Raw genomic sequence first — 17,776 nt, 5'->3', positions numbered from 1 at the left:
TGGGCGGCGTTATGCAAATCTTCCCACATAGTGACGTAGACATGTGGGGGCGTGTTGGAACGAGCCATTTTAGGTAGGCGTGGTTGACTCTTAACTTTTATAAAGAATATCTCATTGGATTTTCTTATGGACTTCTTTATGCACCAAGAGCTTGTAACACTCCAAAGAGAAAGGAAAAATTGATCATCGCATCATATGACCCCTTTAATTGAGATGATTCCCCGTTTAAATAGACAAAGTGATAGTGATCGGAAAGGTAGGATCTACACCATCTTGAAGCCTGCCCTTGAATACCTGTATAGTTTACCCATGTGGCATTTAGTACAGCAAAGTTTTTCCAATTATAACTCTGAAAAGCTTGAGGTTTTCATATGAACATTTAGGCTGCTGTTTTTATAAGCTGATTAGTTGGGCAACAAAAGCAGTTGACACATTTGAGAACACGCACACTCTTACAAATAAAGTTTATTTATTGGCATATACGGTTCCATGAAGAACCTTCCATGGAACCTTCCAGCATCCATGGAACCTTTCCATTTCATAAAAAATGGTTCTTTAAAAAAAAAAAGTTAACTGAAAGGTTCTTTCTAGAACCCAAAATGGTTCTTCTAAGGCATCGCTGTGAAAACCCAAGCTGTATTTATGATTTTTGCACATACTGACTGTAATGTTGTTCTGAAATTGACTTTTATGTGTGCTTGTTTAAGTTGTATGTGCCCAGACAAATATTTCTTATAATCATTCTGGCCAATTTAATAGAATACCTAAAGAGAAAAGATTTTAAAACGCATAATAACTGAATTTTCCCTTGAGTCCATATTTTCTCTCTCTCTCTCTCTCTCCCCCCTCTCTCCCCCTCCCTCCTGCTCTTTTAATTCCCTCCTGATTCTTTTAATTCCCTCCTGATTCTTTGTCTTTATGAAGTAAACTAGGGGAGGGCTTTTAGGCATACATTGGTTACTGTGACATTATCTCTGTTTTTCCTCTCTCTTTCTCCCTAATATCCTTAGTAAAGAGTTGTAGTCTCATAATAAATCTGTTTACTTGTCTTGGCTCTTAAATGGTTCAATACAACCTGTGTTGGGCACAGGGTTGGAGCAATTTTTCTATCACTGAATGATTTTTACAGGAAAGAGTCTGAACAAATCAAATTGTACATCATGTACAGAATTATTTAGCTGGGCCAGTGATTGGCTCCACTTGGCGCCTGGTCGGGAAATGTTACGCCCCTTACCATAGCCGCCTGCGAGCTTCAGTGTAAATATTGAGTCAATAAATTTAATGGTGTTTGGACCATCGTCATCGTGACTGCAGGCTCTACTCCTCTGCACAATGATGACCCCACAAACTTACACATACCCAGGGCCGGGTCTAGGGGGGGCAATGCCCCCACGGATTCTCCTTGTGCCCCCCCAAAAATGTCCAGCCAAAAAAATAAAATAAATAAAAAATAAGCATTAAAAATTTTAGCGTGATTTAAACCCGGATGATTAAGCGAATCACACCCACTGCTCCGGGTGTGTGTTCACGGTGTGTGTGTGTTGACACAAAACGCAAAATGCAAGACTGAAAATTGAGCGCAGTACAGCAGCCCCCCCAGTACAGCGAACCTAGTACCGGGCCTGCATATACCAGAAACACTTTTACATTTCAAAATAATAAAACATTAAACACTAACAGATATCCCCCTATATTAATATTGAGCAAAAACACATGAAATAACACTTAACTTTAGCATTTTTACGCTCCTTTAACAGTCAGAAGCAAAGCGTGCTGGGAACTAGAAATCTGCTGTAACTCATTCAGTGAATGTGTGCATATGTGTGTACATACATTAACATTTATATGGAAACATCTATGTGCAATATATACTCAATAAAGGATCAAACAATGAATATTTTTGTCTTAATTTCTAGATATATTTGTATGTATCAATGTATAGCCATATATTGTCAGTGCATATTGCTGTATATTGAAAAAATATAAGCACTAGTTTCCAGTATATGGAAATGTATTATGTAGTATATCACATTATATTTTACAATATATTACCATATATTTTTGTTTTTCGTAAGGGTGATGTCATCTGCCCTGTGTATTGTTCTCTTTTGCCTAAAAAAACCTTTTGGTGAGAGATATTCTCCTGCTGTTATTATATCTGATTAGGAGAACAGCTATTATTTACTACTGCTTGTGAAGACAGCGGTCAGATGTAGCAAAGTGACTCAAAGTGAGTGTCTCTGCAAGCCTGTGACACGGTGAACCTGCAGAACATTGGTAAGTGCCTCTGTTTGTGTGTGTGTGTGTGTGTGTGTGTTGGGGAGGATTAGTATTGATCCTCTGACATCACTCCCAAATGTTGCATCGATTAGCCATCTATTTGATGTTCTGTCCATGCAGTGCAGCACACACTAATGACTGAGTCACATGTTGCTCACCAACACACACATTTACACACAGAACAAACAAACATGCAGTGCTTTATTATACCCCTTTAGATTATATTGCATTTGACAGAATTCAAGCTAAATATTTCTCAGTGTGAATAGTTACAAATATATTTGTTTTCTTACATTGTGTTCTTCTCTGTGGTAAATCTCACTTTTTTTTTTTGTACATTTCCAGACTGAATACGAACAATAAATCAACACATCCCCAGTTACCCCTCTTGCAATTACAGAATTACAATTTTACAGAAGATTCTTTCTTATCAAAGTAACTTACAGAGAAAAGCACATTTAGGACATGTCGTTAAGAATACAAGTAGTGCTAAAGCTAGATCTTAAGAGTAACACGAATGATATAAGAATCCCTCAGCATTTGTGAATGCAATGTCGATATTGTTGTGCTAGATTAGATCTGAGTCTCTAAAAATGATGACCATGGAAAAAACTCAGAACCCACTACTGTTAATATTATTTTACAGGAGAACAACACATGCTCACTGTGTTATATAGTCAAACCATTGTGTAATATTCTGAATACCCGACTTATTAATCATTTACATTTTCCAGGACAGAGAACATCGCATTCATGTCATGGCTACATTTCTTTATACAGAGAATGGTCCAGCAGAGGGCGGCAAGCATCAGTTGAAGATACTGTTTCTGAACGTTGTAGGAAGTTTTGTTGCAAAGAGTGTTTCATTAATGTACTTCTTTGAAGCCTCCGTTCAACAGGAGACATTCCAGATTGGTTTTTTTTATGTTTTGCTTTTTCTTAAGACAGTAATTTTGCTCTGTAAATCAAACACAATGAAATATGCCCATCTGGGGGGGGGGGGGGGGAATAATAGTATGTTCATAAAATATAAACTCTTTCATATTTTAATACACTTATGCTGCAAATGATCCTTATTAAAAGACAAAAACTACTGTAAGTGCAGCATTGTGCAATATTATTTCTAAACAGTACAATCTTTTTTAAAGAAATACTGTAAATTGCACTACAGCAGGTTTTGATTTTTAAATCACTTAAATCACCATTGTTAATATTATTTATGAATGATATTCTCCATAGGAGAATAAAACAATGTGCACAGAAATTAAACAAATCAATATTTGTCTAATAAATCTCTTTTTTTTCAGTAGGCTATTTAAAACTGTGAAGAATGCACACTATTGTTTTTCCAGTGATTACTCTGAAACAATGCATATTTGCACGTGACAAGCACAAAACACATTACCAAAACACCAATCCTTGAAAAGAAAACTAGTTTTGAACCGGATTTGTGTGAGAGTAGAAAGTTCTTTCTTTCTTCTTAACTGTCTTTACGAGAACACAGTATCAAAAACCACATCGTCCCCCTCCTACACAATCCACGGATACCGTGTTCTCTATCTTCCTCCCACAAAGGTCATCAGAGACGAAGAGAAACAGGTATTCTGAATAGTAAATAATCAGTTTTGCAGGATCATTTCAACAGTGTGAGAATGTGTTCAGGCAATTGCCCTTTACGATAATTTTCAATGTTTGTGTCTGCGTTCAACTCTGAAATTTTAACAATGAAATGAATCAGTCAGATGATTCACGATAGATGAATATTATGCAGCATTATTCATTCCCATTGGCACTTATGCAATAATAAAACAACTATATTTGGGTCCTTTTATTGTACTTTCTTTCTGTTATTCTTATGCAAACTTTCAGAATTGTGCCGTTTATAAAGATATGTTTGTTTGTGCAGCATGATAGACAGTTTTGCAACTTTGATTTAGTTTGGCTTTAAGTTCATAAGTACATCATAAAAAGCCAAAGTGAGCATCACAACTTTATAGTAAATGCCGTATTTGCCACAAGACCAGAGGAAGTCTCTGCAACTGATTCTGCAACTCAGCCTGCCAATAACCGCTGTCAAACTCTATCAGCCTTTTGAGCATTCAATGAAAGTTCAGCGTTTAATGACATCTAAGTAAATAAAGACCACAGGAAATGTGAAATGTGAACATGGCGTTTTTACGCCCACATGCGTCAAAGAAAACATTTTTGTTTGGCGGTGTGAATTCCGTCACTGATGTAAAGCTGCTTGGTCCACACTTTTGGGTTTTTTTTTCTTCTTTTCTCAGTTATTGTCTGATATTGTGTTTTTTTTCTGTTATAGATGAAACACAGCATCCTGTTAATTAAGTTATATGAGGAAAACAAATAATAGAGATGTAGCCTATGATTTAACATTATATACCTCCAACAGAGAAACTGAGGATGTGTAAAAAGATTACAGTTAGTTTTATATTAAAGTGTTGTGTTCATTTTTTCTCTTTGGTCTATAAGACCATAATCTTCAATTACTCAAACAAAGTCATATAGGATGTAAACAAACACTGCATAATGTTATGTAATCGGGTTAAGTATGTTCGCTGATGACTTGCCATAACATAACACTTTTTTTGATATTCATCATGCTGGGACTGTTAGGCATCAAATACGGTATTGCTACAGTGTGGACTGAAATTTGCACCATGTATCATTTTCTGAGTAAGTCTGCACACATGAATTCGTGTTTGAGTGAGTGTGAAGACAGATTAAAGTTAGTTTATTTTTGTGTATGAACATTAAGACATTAAATTATGTTAAATTATGCCATCATCCCTCTAATTTAAAGATTTGGGGAAATAATAGTTTTTCTATAGGGTTGTCATTGGATAACCGTGTACATACAGTGTACATGAGTACTGAAATAAAATTCTTTAACAAACCCCAAACTAAAAGATTATATACATTTGGTTATAAATTTAACGACAAATTTAAAGGTGGAAATAAACAGGTTTTTAATGATTTTGAGACATTTAAAACAAAGAACTTTATGATGTAAAAAAATTAAAAAATATTTAATCTCTGCAATATTTAGATAATCAATCAAGGAAATTTGTGACACTGCTATGTTAACACTTGAATAAATGGTAAGATGTTCTGGCTTTCATTGAAGCACAAGATGCTCTTTGGTACGTTCTCATATGATCAGCAGGTTTTTATGAAACTATGCAATTTATGCAGCTTGAGCGCTGCTATCATTCAAGCAAAAGGGATCATACCAAAATAAACTAAACTGAAAAATCCAGAAATTCAGAGATTTGGAATCATTTTGTAGCCCAATGCCAGTATTGTAACTTGTAAAGAAACAAATCGTATTCAATTAGAAAATGCAAAACAGAATAATGTTTACTACTATATATAAACTAGACTATGGAGCAAAAGTAGCATATGGTTTCTAGTTTAATACAACATGTAAAGATAGATACAGTGGAGTCCAAAGGTCTGAGACAGCACTGAAAAAAAATTTTTTACCTGGAAATAACAAAGATATACGATTTATATCTTTGCTTATAAATAATGTAAACAAGGAAACTTCATGACAAATTAAAAATGCATTTAAATTACAAATGTATATTTATACTGTTTAGAAATACATTTATATAAATTATTCAATTGTATGTAGTTATATTAAATCATGTAAATCTCACAATTTATATTAATGTAATGTACAGTTGTGCTCAAAATTATTCATACCCTTGGTAAATATGATCAAAGAAGGCTGCGAAAATTAATCTGTATCATCAGTCCTTTAGATATTTCATTTAAAAAATTTACTAAAATCTAACCTTTCATTGGATAATAAGAATTTAAAATGGGAGAGAGATCTCATTATGAAATAAATGTTTTTCTCTAATATACATTGGTCACAATTAATCCAATACTTTTTGCAACCTCCTTTTGCCAAGAGAACAGCTCTGAGTCTTCACCTATAATGCCTGAAGAGTTTAGAGAACATCTGACAAGAGATCAGAGACCATTCCTTCATCCAGAATCTCTCCAGACCCTTCAGATTTCCAACTGCGTGTTGATGCTTCTCCTCTTCAGTTCACCACACTCTATTGTCCAGCTGTAACCATGGCCCATTATAAGATTTCTAGCATGGACAGTCAGTTTTTAATTTTTTATCCATTGGTATTTTATAGAATCCATTATGGCATCTATCTGAACAAGATATCCAGGATCTCCGGCAGAAAAATAGGCCCACAACATTAAAGATCCAGCAGTATATTTCATTGTAGACATGGGGTACTTTTTTTTTTATCCCTGTGTGCACCAACCCCATCTTGAATGTTTGCTGCTAAAAAGCAAGCAATTTCATCTGACCATTGAACCCAGTCCCATTTAAAGTTCCAGTTGTGTCTAGCAAATAAATATGCTGGAGTTTGTTTTCGGATGAGAGCGTTTTCTATTCTAGTTTTTTCTTGAAACCCTCCCAAACAACATTGTTTTTTTTAGGCTTTCTGACCCCAAGACTCAACTATTTTCTGCAGTTCTCCAGCTGTGATCCTTAGTCTTTGGCCACTGAAACTCTCCTCCTCACCGTGCATTAGGACGATATAGACACACGTCCTCTTACTGTATTAGAGAAAAATATTTATTTCATAATGTCATTTCTCCCCACTTTCACTTTTTTAAAAACTATAATTAAAGGTTAGCTTGTTTTATTGTTGTTTTTTTGTTTTTGAATTAAAGATCAAGTGGATAAACAATGCGTATTTATTTTCACAGCCTTCTTTGATCATATTTATCAAGGTTATGGATCATTTTGAGCACTGTAGTATACTGCATTCAAAATAAAATCCACTGAAACACGTGGAACGGCTGATTCATCTCCAGTTAACAACAGCTCACAGAAACTACAAGACCCACAAGCCCACTAAGGGCTAGGTTGTGTTTATGTGTGAGTGATTGAGCGCCTGTGTGTGCGCGCGCGCTTGTGTTGTCGGCCGACTCGCCTGACGTCACCGCTGGAACTGCCCTGTCACGCGCTGTTAGTAAAAGTTGGGATAGGAGCTCGAGACGGAGAGCAGCAGCGAAATTACGGACGAGCTCGATCAACGGTCACGCTGTATGAGGTGTTATTCGTGCCTTTTCTAAGGCTTAGCAGGAGACGCTCACCCCTCCCACCGCTTCACGCCACGGGCAAAAAGTTCAAGCCGCTGCGAGATCGCTGAAGCTCCGCAGAGGGTCGAAGAGTTTGGATTATTCTGAAGGAGAAGCAATCATATTTCTGCCCGGGCTTAGAGAAGTACAGCGCGGAGGAAAAGTTTAAAAGTTTCACCTTTATTTGTAGTCAATGTAGTGAGTTTATTAAAGAGTCGGCGTTCTTACACGGGTGAGCCCGAGCTGTCAAACCCGATGACTACTGCAAACTGCCCCGGGAATGAAGAGCTGGACTTCAGATTGATCTTTGGAGAAGACGGGCAGCAGCCGCCGCTAGGCCCCGCAGGTCAGTGCCTCTACCTCGGGATACTCTCACACACTGCTTCGGTGTAGATTAACTCATGAATCATGCATGGAGAAGTGAGGAGGTCGATAGCAAATGCAAAACACGTTATCAAACGCAGCAGCGCCGCGCCGTTAAAACGACAGCGCTCGCCGGCTTTTCGCTTTACGCAAGCAGCTACAGTTTTGTTTAGTTTCTTGTGCGGTTGTAAATTCAGCCAATGAAAATGCGAAGCGGTAAATTTAGGCGCTGAGTGAACTAATATATAACCAAAGAGTACCTAAGCTGGTCACAGCGGCTCAGAACCTTTTTAGCTGCCTGCCTAGACAGCGTTTTTGAACAACATACATAGGCGCGTTTGAGTGGTTCGACAGAGCCACCATGAATCTGACAGCTGCTGCACAGTGAAATGCTATAAAAGTTGATCACTCGCCCCTGCCTTCAGCTAGAGCACATGGAAAAAGTTTCAACCCTTAAGTTTCCACTAATAACTTGCTAAACTTACACCGTTTCATTTCTCCATTTTACTCTTATTTACATCAATATATCAACAATAGCTAGTTTTGTCACCGCGTTTGCAGGTGATACCATTTTATTTAAATGCACGAATATATAAATGAGTCATTATCACAGTTTAGAGAGAGGTGTCTCTGTTTTTCCCTTTCTAAATAGTGGTTACACATTTTGGAGCACGTATTATCTTTTAGTTTGGATAAGATCCAAAAGACAGAATATAAACATGCTTGGTATGTAATTAATCAAACATCTCCCTAAAGTCATAAAAATTCAATTAAGTATTCTTGCTTATGTCATTAACATAATTTACATTGCTTTCAACTAGCTATTATATAATATTTAATTTAGCTTTATCGCATGCCAGTCACATTAAGTGAGAAAAACAGAGTAAAACTGATATTTTTTTACTTAAAATGCTATTATCAAACAAAGTTGTTAAATTCTCAGTAAGTGTTTCCACTTCATGTGTAAATGTATATGATACTAGTATTTATTAGGATGATTATTATTTTCTAATCACTTTTTTTGTTGAATCCCTCAGTATTTTGTTAAAAGTTTGTCATGTCAGATGTATAATCAGCAGTGCAGATTGTCTCCAGTTTGTGACCACCATACATGGCCTATGTGTGTGTGTTTGTGTAATTGCCTAATGAAAAAACGTGTGTGAGAAGTGGCAACCCTATCAGCCCCTGTCAGTGTGCGCGAGTGTGTTGTGAAGGACAGAGATTTGGCTATAGTGAAAGCAGAATGCCTTTGTGTGGGTGGACCCCAGTGTGCTTTTGTTTAAGTTTTGCATGGGTTTTTTAAAGTATTGCATGATCAGTAAATTGCATATGGAGATTGCATACATTGCTAGGCAAATGAGGACTGAGCATTTTGTGTCATATTTTAAAAGAATGACCACCATGTTTTGTATATTATGTAAAATACTGTACCATTGTGTTTTAAGCAGTAACCTAGTGTAATTAAGGAGGCTTTGCTACAGGAATCAGTGAATGTACAAAGATCTTTTACCTCAGAAATGACCGCTTGATGGTCAGAGGAAAAGGGAAAACCTTTAATTTGAGACAGAAGTTTGGAGGATGTTTTTGGACTAAATGTTGGAAATAAAAGAACCTCTGTGTGCAAGTGATTTTCAGTCTATTGCACTGTATAATTTGGACCGTATGTAGGACTTGTAAACACATACGCAGGTGTTTTGAGATAATTATGAAATACAATTGGTAGTGTGTATGTATATTTTCTTTTTTTCAGCTACCGTATGCAGTCCAATTTTATCCTTATAAAGTGTAGAGTATTGAGAATTTCAAACTCATGTTGTTTAATAAAGGAGCAGAGAATATCATTTTTTAGCAACTTAAATTTGTATCCTGCCCCATTGTTTTGCGTTATTAACAGCTATTGACTAGAGAAAATATAATAGTTACATTTGATAGAAAATGCAAATTCTTTGTCAGTAGGTTAGGAAAGTTTCATATCCTAATTAAAAATATTAATTTATAAAGGCAAATAGAAATATATTCGTTTTTAGTTGTTGAACAGGTTTTATCCTAAGTGATGTAGGTGTCCGTTCATGTCAAGAAGTCATCAGGACTTTAATGCAGCTAAAGGGCAGGGCTGTTGTTACTATACACACTTATTAGTGTTTTCTGTGCCTCTGGCTGTTGTTAGAAAAAGATAACGATCAGTTTTTTTTTCTTGTATTTGTTAATAAAGCTGAGACAGTTCAAATTAGATCAGGATTTTCTGTCAAAGTATCATCAGGTCCTATTTAAATTTGATGACTCAGTCTTTTAGTTTTGGCTGATCTGGTATGTTTTTATTAACTAATTTTAATGACCAAAAACTTTCTGAAACTAAATGAGAACTTTCTCAGAACTCCAGGCATGACATTACGGCCACTGAAATGCTGATCAATGTAGGCATTTGCACATTTACAGATTGAGATGGGGCAAGCTGTAATTCAGATGTTTATGCAGATTTATTTTTAAAATTTATAAATATTAAAGGTTTATGACCTAACTTGCCCGTTTTGTAGAGTAATTACGGTAATTCTCCCAAAATGCAGTTAGAGACAGAGGGGAAAAAGAAACTACAAACGGATGTAAAAATGAATAAAACAACAAAGATGAGAATACAGTTCTGACAAACAGGAGGTGTGTGTAGTGTTAGACGCAGTTTTAGTGCACATGCACATGCACATTCTCACTCACTCATTCGTTACAGCACTGCTGCGCTAGTCTGTAAGAAACCTGATTTGTCGTTGCTTATATTGCTGTTATTGCAATTGTTACACCATCAATACATTTGTCAGGCTCAACCATTCAACCCTGTTACTCAAGTTACTGTAAGAATACTGATCATTCTAAATATTCGGTAACTGTAATCTAACCTTTAGTCCCAAACTAGCTTAATTTAGACTGTATTGTATGTGCAAACCTGTTACCCTTTTTCGTCTTCCCCATTTATTTTGTAATTGAACAAAATTGTGTATTTAATTGTCCATTTAATTGTGATATTTATGTAAGTTTTATTGCTAAAACGTAATCACACAAGTCGGACAGTTTAGACAAACACGGTTCCCAAATTCAGAAATCGCAAAGAGTTGTGAACAAAGAGTTTGAGGTCCTATTTTATACTCTGTCTGTGGAAAGTGGCAAAAATTTTAATCAGTATAGACCTCATTTTTTTCACAATTGTTCCTGATGTTTGAGCTGCTGATTTGATTCAAGGTGAGTTTTTGACCAGGTTTTGTAAGTTGCTGTATATTGAAAATGTACAAAAATGGATGGTAGTTCTGTTAGTTCTCAGTGGTTTTTAGTCCAAAGTGAAATCACACAGGAGGAATGTCAGCTCGTTTGGTTAATCTGTGAATATTTGCTTAGTGGCCATCATCACCTTGAATGACCCACCCCAGATGAACTTAAGTACACGTGAGTCAACTTTCAATTTAACTTTTTTTTTCTTCTGTAAAGCAACATAACAAAAGTAGAAACCATACAGGTTGTATTTAATTAATATTTATTTAGTTTAAATAAGTGTGTTTTTAAATTATTTATTTATTAATAATTAAGTCCTTTATAATTACTTTTTATCACTTTTCCCTGGTTAAAAAATAAAAAGTAAGAATAGATTAAGTTTCATTATAACAAAAAAAGAAAAGAAAAGAAAATAATTTTGACTAAATATCCTGTCACAGCAAATACATGTCATATTACTGAATCCAAACCACATCTATTGATGTGATTATCAGTCTATTGATTTATCTATTTATTATTGGTGAATCTCTGGTTGGAGATTATCATAAAGTATCAGAACACAAGCACACATTTTAATGAAAATTAACTGTTGCTAATTGTGTAATGCTTTCTCAAATTATTAATCTCAAATATGTAGATAAGATCGCAATACACAAAACTAGTATTTCATGCCCCTTGTTTGAAAGAAAGGTTGAGTGTGCAGTAAAAGTTACATAGTATCGCTGGGTATGAGAATCGATATCGTATCGTATCGTGACGAACCATCCGATTTACACCACTAGTAGTAGGGGCAGAAGGTGCTTTCTCAGGGCTGGGTAAAGTCAGATAGTGTGGCGCTGTCTGGCGTCGTGCCCAGGCACAGCATGTGGTCTTCAGATGGCAGTGGAATTCAAGGGGAGGGGCACAAGACCCTCCTGCCTAGACAGAAACAGGAAAGAGGCCTCAGTCTTTCTCTTCACTTTCTCTGTCTCTTCATCTTTTCCATCAGCAGTTGGCTTAAATCTGGAAGTGTGGTGTTGTTGTTGTTTTCATGGCAAACCTTTGCATCCATCTTCCTACAGTCTTCAGGCTCTGAAAAACCAGGTCAACAGTGCAAGAGCACCAGTCTGGAGGTAGTTTATGAGTGGGGAGCTAAATGTCTGTGAAAAAAAGGAGGACATGCTGTGTTTAGCGTCTGTGCTAGCATGCATCTGCTCATCTGGCTGGCTGTCTCGGTCGTGGGAAAGACTGAAATTACATCGCTCTCAGGGTGGGTTATTTTAAGCCACAGCAAAAGTGACAGAGGGCAGACTGCAGGTTCGCTAGTCCCGTCAGAGGAAAACTGCCCCCTAGACCAGCAAGTGCCACCGGACAAATTGCTGCACCTTTGAGCCCCGCACCACCTTACGCTGTGTGCCGAGCAGTAGAGAAGTGTTCAAATGCTGTGCACTACGTCTCCAGGTGAGGCCGCAGACTCAGGTGTAGCCTTGACGCTTGTTGGTCAGGGGACGAGTAATAGGGGGTAGCTTAGCCCAGGCAGCTTTATTTAGACCACAACAGCATAACTGCAAGCCGCTAGTGTGGTAGGATGTTACCAGGAAAGCTCTCGCAACATAAAACAGCTTTTTTGAGTGGAAAAAATAAATTGTTGTTGCTGCTTTCTAAGGCAAGCATTACAAACTTAGGTTTAGGGTTTCTAAACCTTTACTTAAGTATTCATCTTCAGGACATAACTCGTCCCAAACCATTCCATTTGTGCTACAGACATGAGTGGTACCGCAAATTGTGCAGCTTGTTGAGAAGAGGTGTGCCATTACTTTTCTATACTATTGGGCTGAAAAATTATGTCAAATGATAAAAACATTTGGCAAATGTAAAAAAGAGAAGAAAAAAGCCTGAAGACTTGTATCGAAGGAGGGAACTGTGCCATATACAGGCTTATTCTGAGGGCCATTCATACCATGGACGATAACTATAGTGTTAAGTATAACAATACATTTTTAATCACTCTGATTCTGTAAGAATAGGGAAGTCCATACCACAACTATATCAGTAATGACACAAAGGAACAAAATCACTTTTTAGAATGATTTTTTTTTCTCCAGCTGGCCAGCGATTTATAAAAAATAAAAAAAAGACATTGACAGCTAATCAGAATTCACCCTACTTTGACAAACTAGAACATTTAAAGCGGCATACAACATAACTGCAGCGCCCATTTAGAGAACATTATTGTCCATTGGTGTGGGGTGCTAATACAGTATCGTTATAGTTGTGCTTCTTGGTATGAACAGGTCTTTAGCCAGTAAGAGACCACCTAATAACCACCCTAGAAACCACATAGCAATGCCCTGGCAACCCATAACACTCTAACTTTGTGGTATTGAATATTCTGTAGAAAGGTTTGTTAAACTTTCAATAGTGTGAACGTCATCTGCTCAAGCATACAGGGCTTTATTTGTGTTAATGAAGTTAATTTTTTTATATATTCATATGTGATTCTGCCCAGGGTTTGAATCAGGCTAACAATGCTGACTCATTTTTGCTTCTGCAGAACCGTGTTAACGTGCAACATAAAGGTGTGAATGATCTGCTTGCAGGCGATCCATCGCAGAGGAACCATGGAGATATTATGGATATTGTAGCAAGTGTACATGGAAGCAATAATAGTTGTTTTTTTTCAACAAATTTCAGTCTTCAGTTGTTCAAGGAAGTTGGTGTGTGTGTGTGTGAGACCATATTTGTCAGCAGGTGAACTTCAACAGCCATGTCAGCTGGACTCTGCTGGGTTAAATGTATAGTTAAGTTCATCTAAAAAAATAACACAAAACAAGATATTTTGCAGAATGTTGGTAACCAAACAGTTTTGGTTACCATTGACTTCATTGTAGAAGAAAGAAAGTCATGTTTGGAACAACATCAGAGTGAGTAAATACTGACAAAATTGAATTTTTTGGGTAAACTGGGTCATATGACGTTGCTAAAAAGAACATTATTTTGTGTATTTGGTGTAATGCAATGTGTTTATGCGGTTTAAGGTTAAAAAAACACATTACTTTCCACATACTGTACATTATTGTTTCTCTTCTATGCCCCGCCTTTCTGAAACGCGTCGATTTTTACAAAGCTCATCGTTCTGAAAATCGAGGTATGCTCTGATTGGCCAGCTATCCAGTGCGTTGTGATTGGCCGAATACCTCAAGCGTGTAACGGAAATGTTACGCCCCTATCGTACTGTAATGCCGTGTCCCGGAGAGATGAGACAAAAACATTAAAACCCATTATAAACGAGGCCAAAAAAGTAGTTTCGCTTTCACAACAAAACACACAGCGTCTCCACGACATGACAGCGGCGGGAGCAACAATACTATAGCGAGAATCAAAGTTACTCCTCCTTTCTTTGGGCGGCATTATGCAAATCTTCCCACACAGTGACGTAGACATGTGGGGGCGTGTTTAAATGAGGCGTTTTAGGAGGGTGTGGACTAGGGATGTAACGATTATCGGTTTGACGATAAATCATGATAAAATTACCGACGGTTAGTATTACTGTTTCATCTTTAATTATCATTAAAACCGTATTAGATTACCGCGATTTGAACAACTCGCGATAAATAAATACTGTCCAGCATAAAGCACAGTTTTAAGTAACAGTTTCAAGTGCGCACAGCACGCAGAGTAGTTTTATTTTGAGTGAAAACAGGGTGGAAAAGCTGGGAGGTTTTAAAAGAGTGCTATGGGAATTATAAAAATTAATATATGAATGAATTAATTATATGAACGTACCTCTGACTGTCTTCAGAAACGATTCGATGGCATTTAGTTTTCATCTTCGCTCCATGTAATACCTAAAGGAAGTGTTCTTAACCGCAATACTGCTTTGTCCACAGAGGTTACGGGAAACAGCTCTAATTCAGCTTTTCCATAAGCGCCACCTGCTGTCAGCGAGTGGATTTACAGAGACCTATATTTACATTCAGCCTGTGTGCGGTTTCTGTCTGGCCAAAAACGGACCGAATTAGCATGCCCAGCTGTAAATTATAACCGGTTGATGAAAAACAAGCTTATGTGGATTCTACACATTTGAAAAATTCAGATAAGTTATCTAGAATTATGTATGGAGCAGATAAAATACATATAATCATTTATTAATCATTTATCATTTTGACTTATATCTTTTAATAAGAAATTTTCATACCGTTACATCCCTAGTGTGGACAAATCTTACTTTTATAAAGAATATCTCTTTGGGTTTGAGAATTTAGTCTTTGCAACTTTAGGGGTCTTATCAATGCACGAACAGCTGTAACACTCCAAAGAGAAAGGAAAACTTGAAATCACATCATATGACCCCTTTAATGGCCCAGATTAAATTATGTTAGTGGCAGTTGGTAAGAAGATGTCTCAAGGCCTTACCAGTGACCAATGAGCATCTCATCTTCAATTCATTATTTTATCTGCAATACAACAAATATTATCCAAAAAATTCCTCTTCTGTCTATTTTCCTCTGTAAAAGCAAAGGCATGTATTACTAACACTACAGCAGGCTACTGATTGTTGTCTCTGGTGTTTACAGTCATGTGGCGCTGCTGTTCTTATTTTGGCGAGCTTCATGTTGATTTGCTGCCAGACGCGGTGTTGTAATACATGAGAGTGAATCAGCTTTACATGCATTCAGGGCACTTGACACTAATGGTCAGGGTCATCAACATTACAAGCTCGTGTCCCACAAGTTGTTTCTGGAGCTTTGTTTGGTGCCATTTAACTGTTAGCTTAGCTCCAGCAAGAGGACCATGTGTACCAGTGAATCGCCTGATTCACTGGGCTGCAGAGGTGTGTTTTCTTGTTACAGGATCTGCTCACTGTGTGAGAGAGGGTCTGTAATGTGGTGGGTGTGAGGGGCTTGTTTCCTGGGGCGAGGCATGAGCAGATATGTGTGGCATTTGTCTAGTTTAAATTTAGTGTAACTGAAACCAGCAACATTCATAGGATGCTAATGCAAGAGAACGTTTCTGAAGTCTCAGAGTTTGGCATTAGTAAGAGATAGAGAGACGGGAGTGTGTTGGATCAGTCACAGGTGCTAGCTGATTTTACATTTAAAATGGGATGCGTCACAGAGGCACCTTTGGCAGTGTCCTTTTAGTCTTTTTTTTTTTAAACCATAGATAAGGTGACTCATGTGTTTTAATTTAATTTATAAAAATAATAGTATTATTAATTTTAACAATGTTTTACTGTTAAAGTACACAACTGCGGGGTCAGTATTTTTATTTATAAAAAAAAAAGTTAATACTTTTATTTAACGTGAATGCATTAATTTGATTAAAAGTGACAGTAAAGACATTGAAATTGTTACAAAAGATTTCTATTTTAAATAAATGCTCTTTTTGTGAATTTTCTAATCATTAAAAAAATAAGTGTTTACACAAAAATAGTAAGTAAGCTGTTTTCAACCTTGATAAAAATAAAAAGGTTTTTATTTTATTTTTTGAGCACCAAATCAGCATATTACAATAACTTCTGAAGGGTTGATGACCCTGGAGTAATGGCTGCTGAAAATCCAGCTGTGGTGTCACAGGAATAAATAACATTTTAAAATAATTTTAAAAACAGTTGTTTTAAATGGCATTCATATTTTACAAATTGTTTTTACAGTATTTTAAGAGATCTTTTTCAAAATGATTGAAATTATTAAAAACCCAAACCAAGTTTTTTTTTAGATCATTTTACAATAAAATTATTTGTATTGACTCATTAAGTCTAATATATTTTTTTCTTTTCGAAATACATGTATATATTTTGTCAAATTATTACATATATAAAATTCTATAAATTGCATGTATGTAACAAAATATAAAAACATGAAATATTGTAGTATAATTTAGAAATAGCTTCAGTCTAAGCATAAAGCTTTATCAAAAAGTGAATTTGAAAGTGACATTTTCAATATATGTGGTTATAAGGCTGTATAAGGAAGTCTGGTTGCTATTTAAAGTTGCTGAATTTCATGTAGTAATTATTGAATTAACTACTCTTAACAAAATGACATTCATTGGTTCGACAGAGGAACTGTGTTTATTTTAGACCTTGTGTTTGGCATAGGGCAATACTGTATTGTATGTGGAGTTTGAGTGTGTACTGTCAGAATAAATACATAAAACATAATTTCCCTAGTCCAGTGGTTCTTAACCTTTTTTTCCACCGGGCCGCACTATGGTCCAAGTGCAAGTCTCGCGGGCCGCACGCATATCATTTACATATTACTTCAGCAATACAAACCAACCTGATTTATAATATTATAGCCTAAATATTATGATATCTAATCAATTACATTCATTGAAATAAATAAATAATTCTACTCCCCATAAATAACACCCAATTTTGTGAACTTCGGCTCGAAAGGAGTAACAGCCCAATCATAGGCGGAGTTTCACTTTTATGCAGAGGGGTGACCCACTGGCAGACGAGCCACGAGCACTTTTTTATATGTTCTACAGTTCATGTATTTATGTAACACATATTCTACATTTAAAAGTTAATTTAGAATGAACAATAACTGCTGTACAAAAAGAGAGAAAAAAAAACATACCTAATGCAGAAAAGCCGCCTCTTTTTCCGAATTGCGCAGATGACCACAATCTTTCTTTCATCTCTTCTGATAAATTTTCAGTCAAATCGTTTTCTGTGTGCTAGATCAAAACTAGAGCCCTGCATTTCAGCCCAGGCCCGACGGGCCCCGACTTTTTTACGCCCCTCGGGCTG

The 17,776-nt window shown here is 36.4% G+C and overlaps 1 protein-coding gene across 2 annotated transcripts in view; it reads left to right on the top strand.

Moving 5' to 3' along the window:
- Positions 1–7,241: 7,241 nt before the first annotated feature.
- Positions 7,242–17,776, top strand: part of nfatc3a (nuclear factor of activated T cells 3a) — a 77,653-nt gene continuing 67,118 nt past the window's right edge. Inside the window, exon 1 of one of the 2 annotated variants that reach the window (XM_016248346.1) lies at positions 7,242–7,762. In XM_016248346.1, coding sequence (XP_016103832.1) covers positions 7,672–7,762 — 91 coding nt within the window. In that variant the 5' untranslated portion in view covers positions 7,242–7,671. Of the gene's footprint in view, positions 7,763–12,214; positions 12,475–17,776 lie in introns of those variants that run through there. The other variant, XM_016248347.1, reaches the window with a different exon arrangement.

Source organism: Sinocyclocheilus grahami, unplaced genomic scaffold (genome assembly GCF_001515645.1).
Source record: "Sinocyclocheilus grahami isolate Dianchi unplaced genomic scaffold, SAMN03320097.WGS_v1.1 scaffold876.1, whole genome shotgun sequence".
Taxonomy (NCBI): Eukaryota; Metazoa; Chordata; class Actinopteri; order Cypriniformes; family Cyprinidae; genus Sinocyclocheilus; species Sinocyclocheilus grahami.
This window is presented reverse-complemented; position numbering and strand designations above follow the sequence as displayed.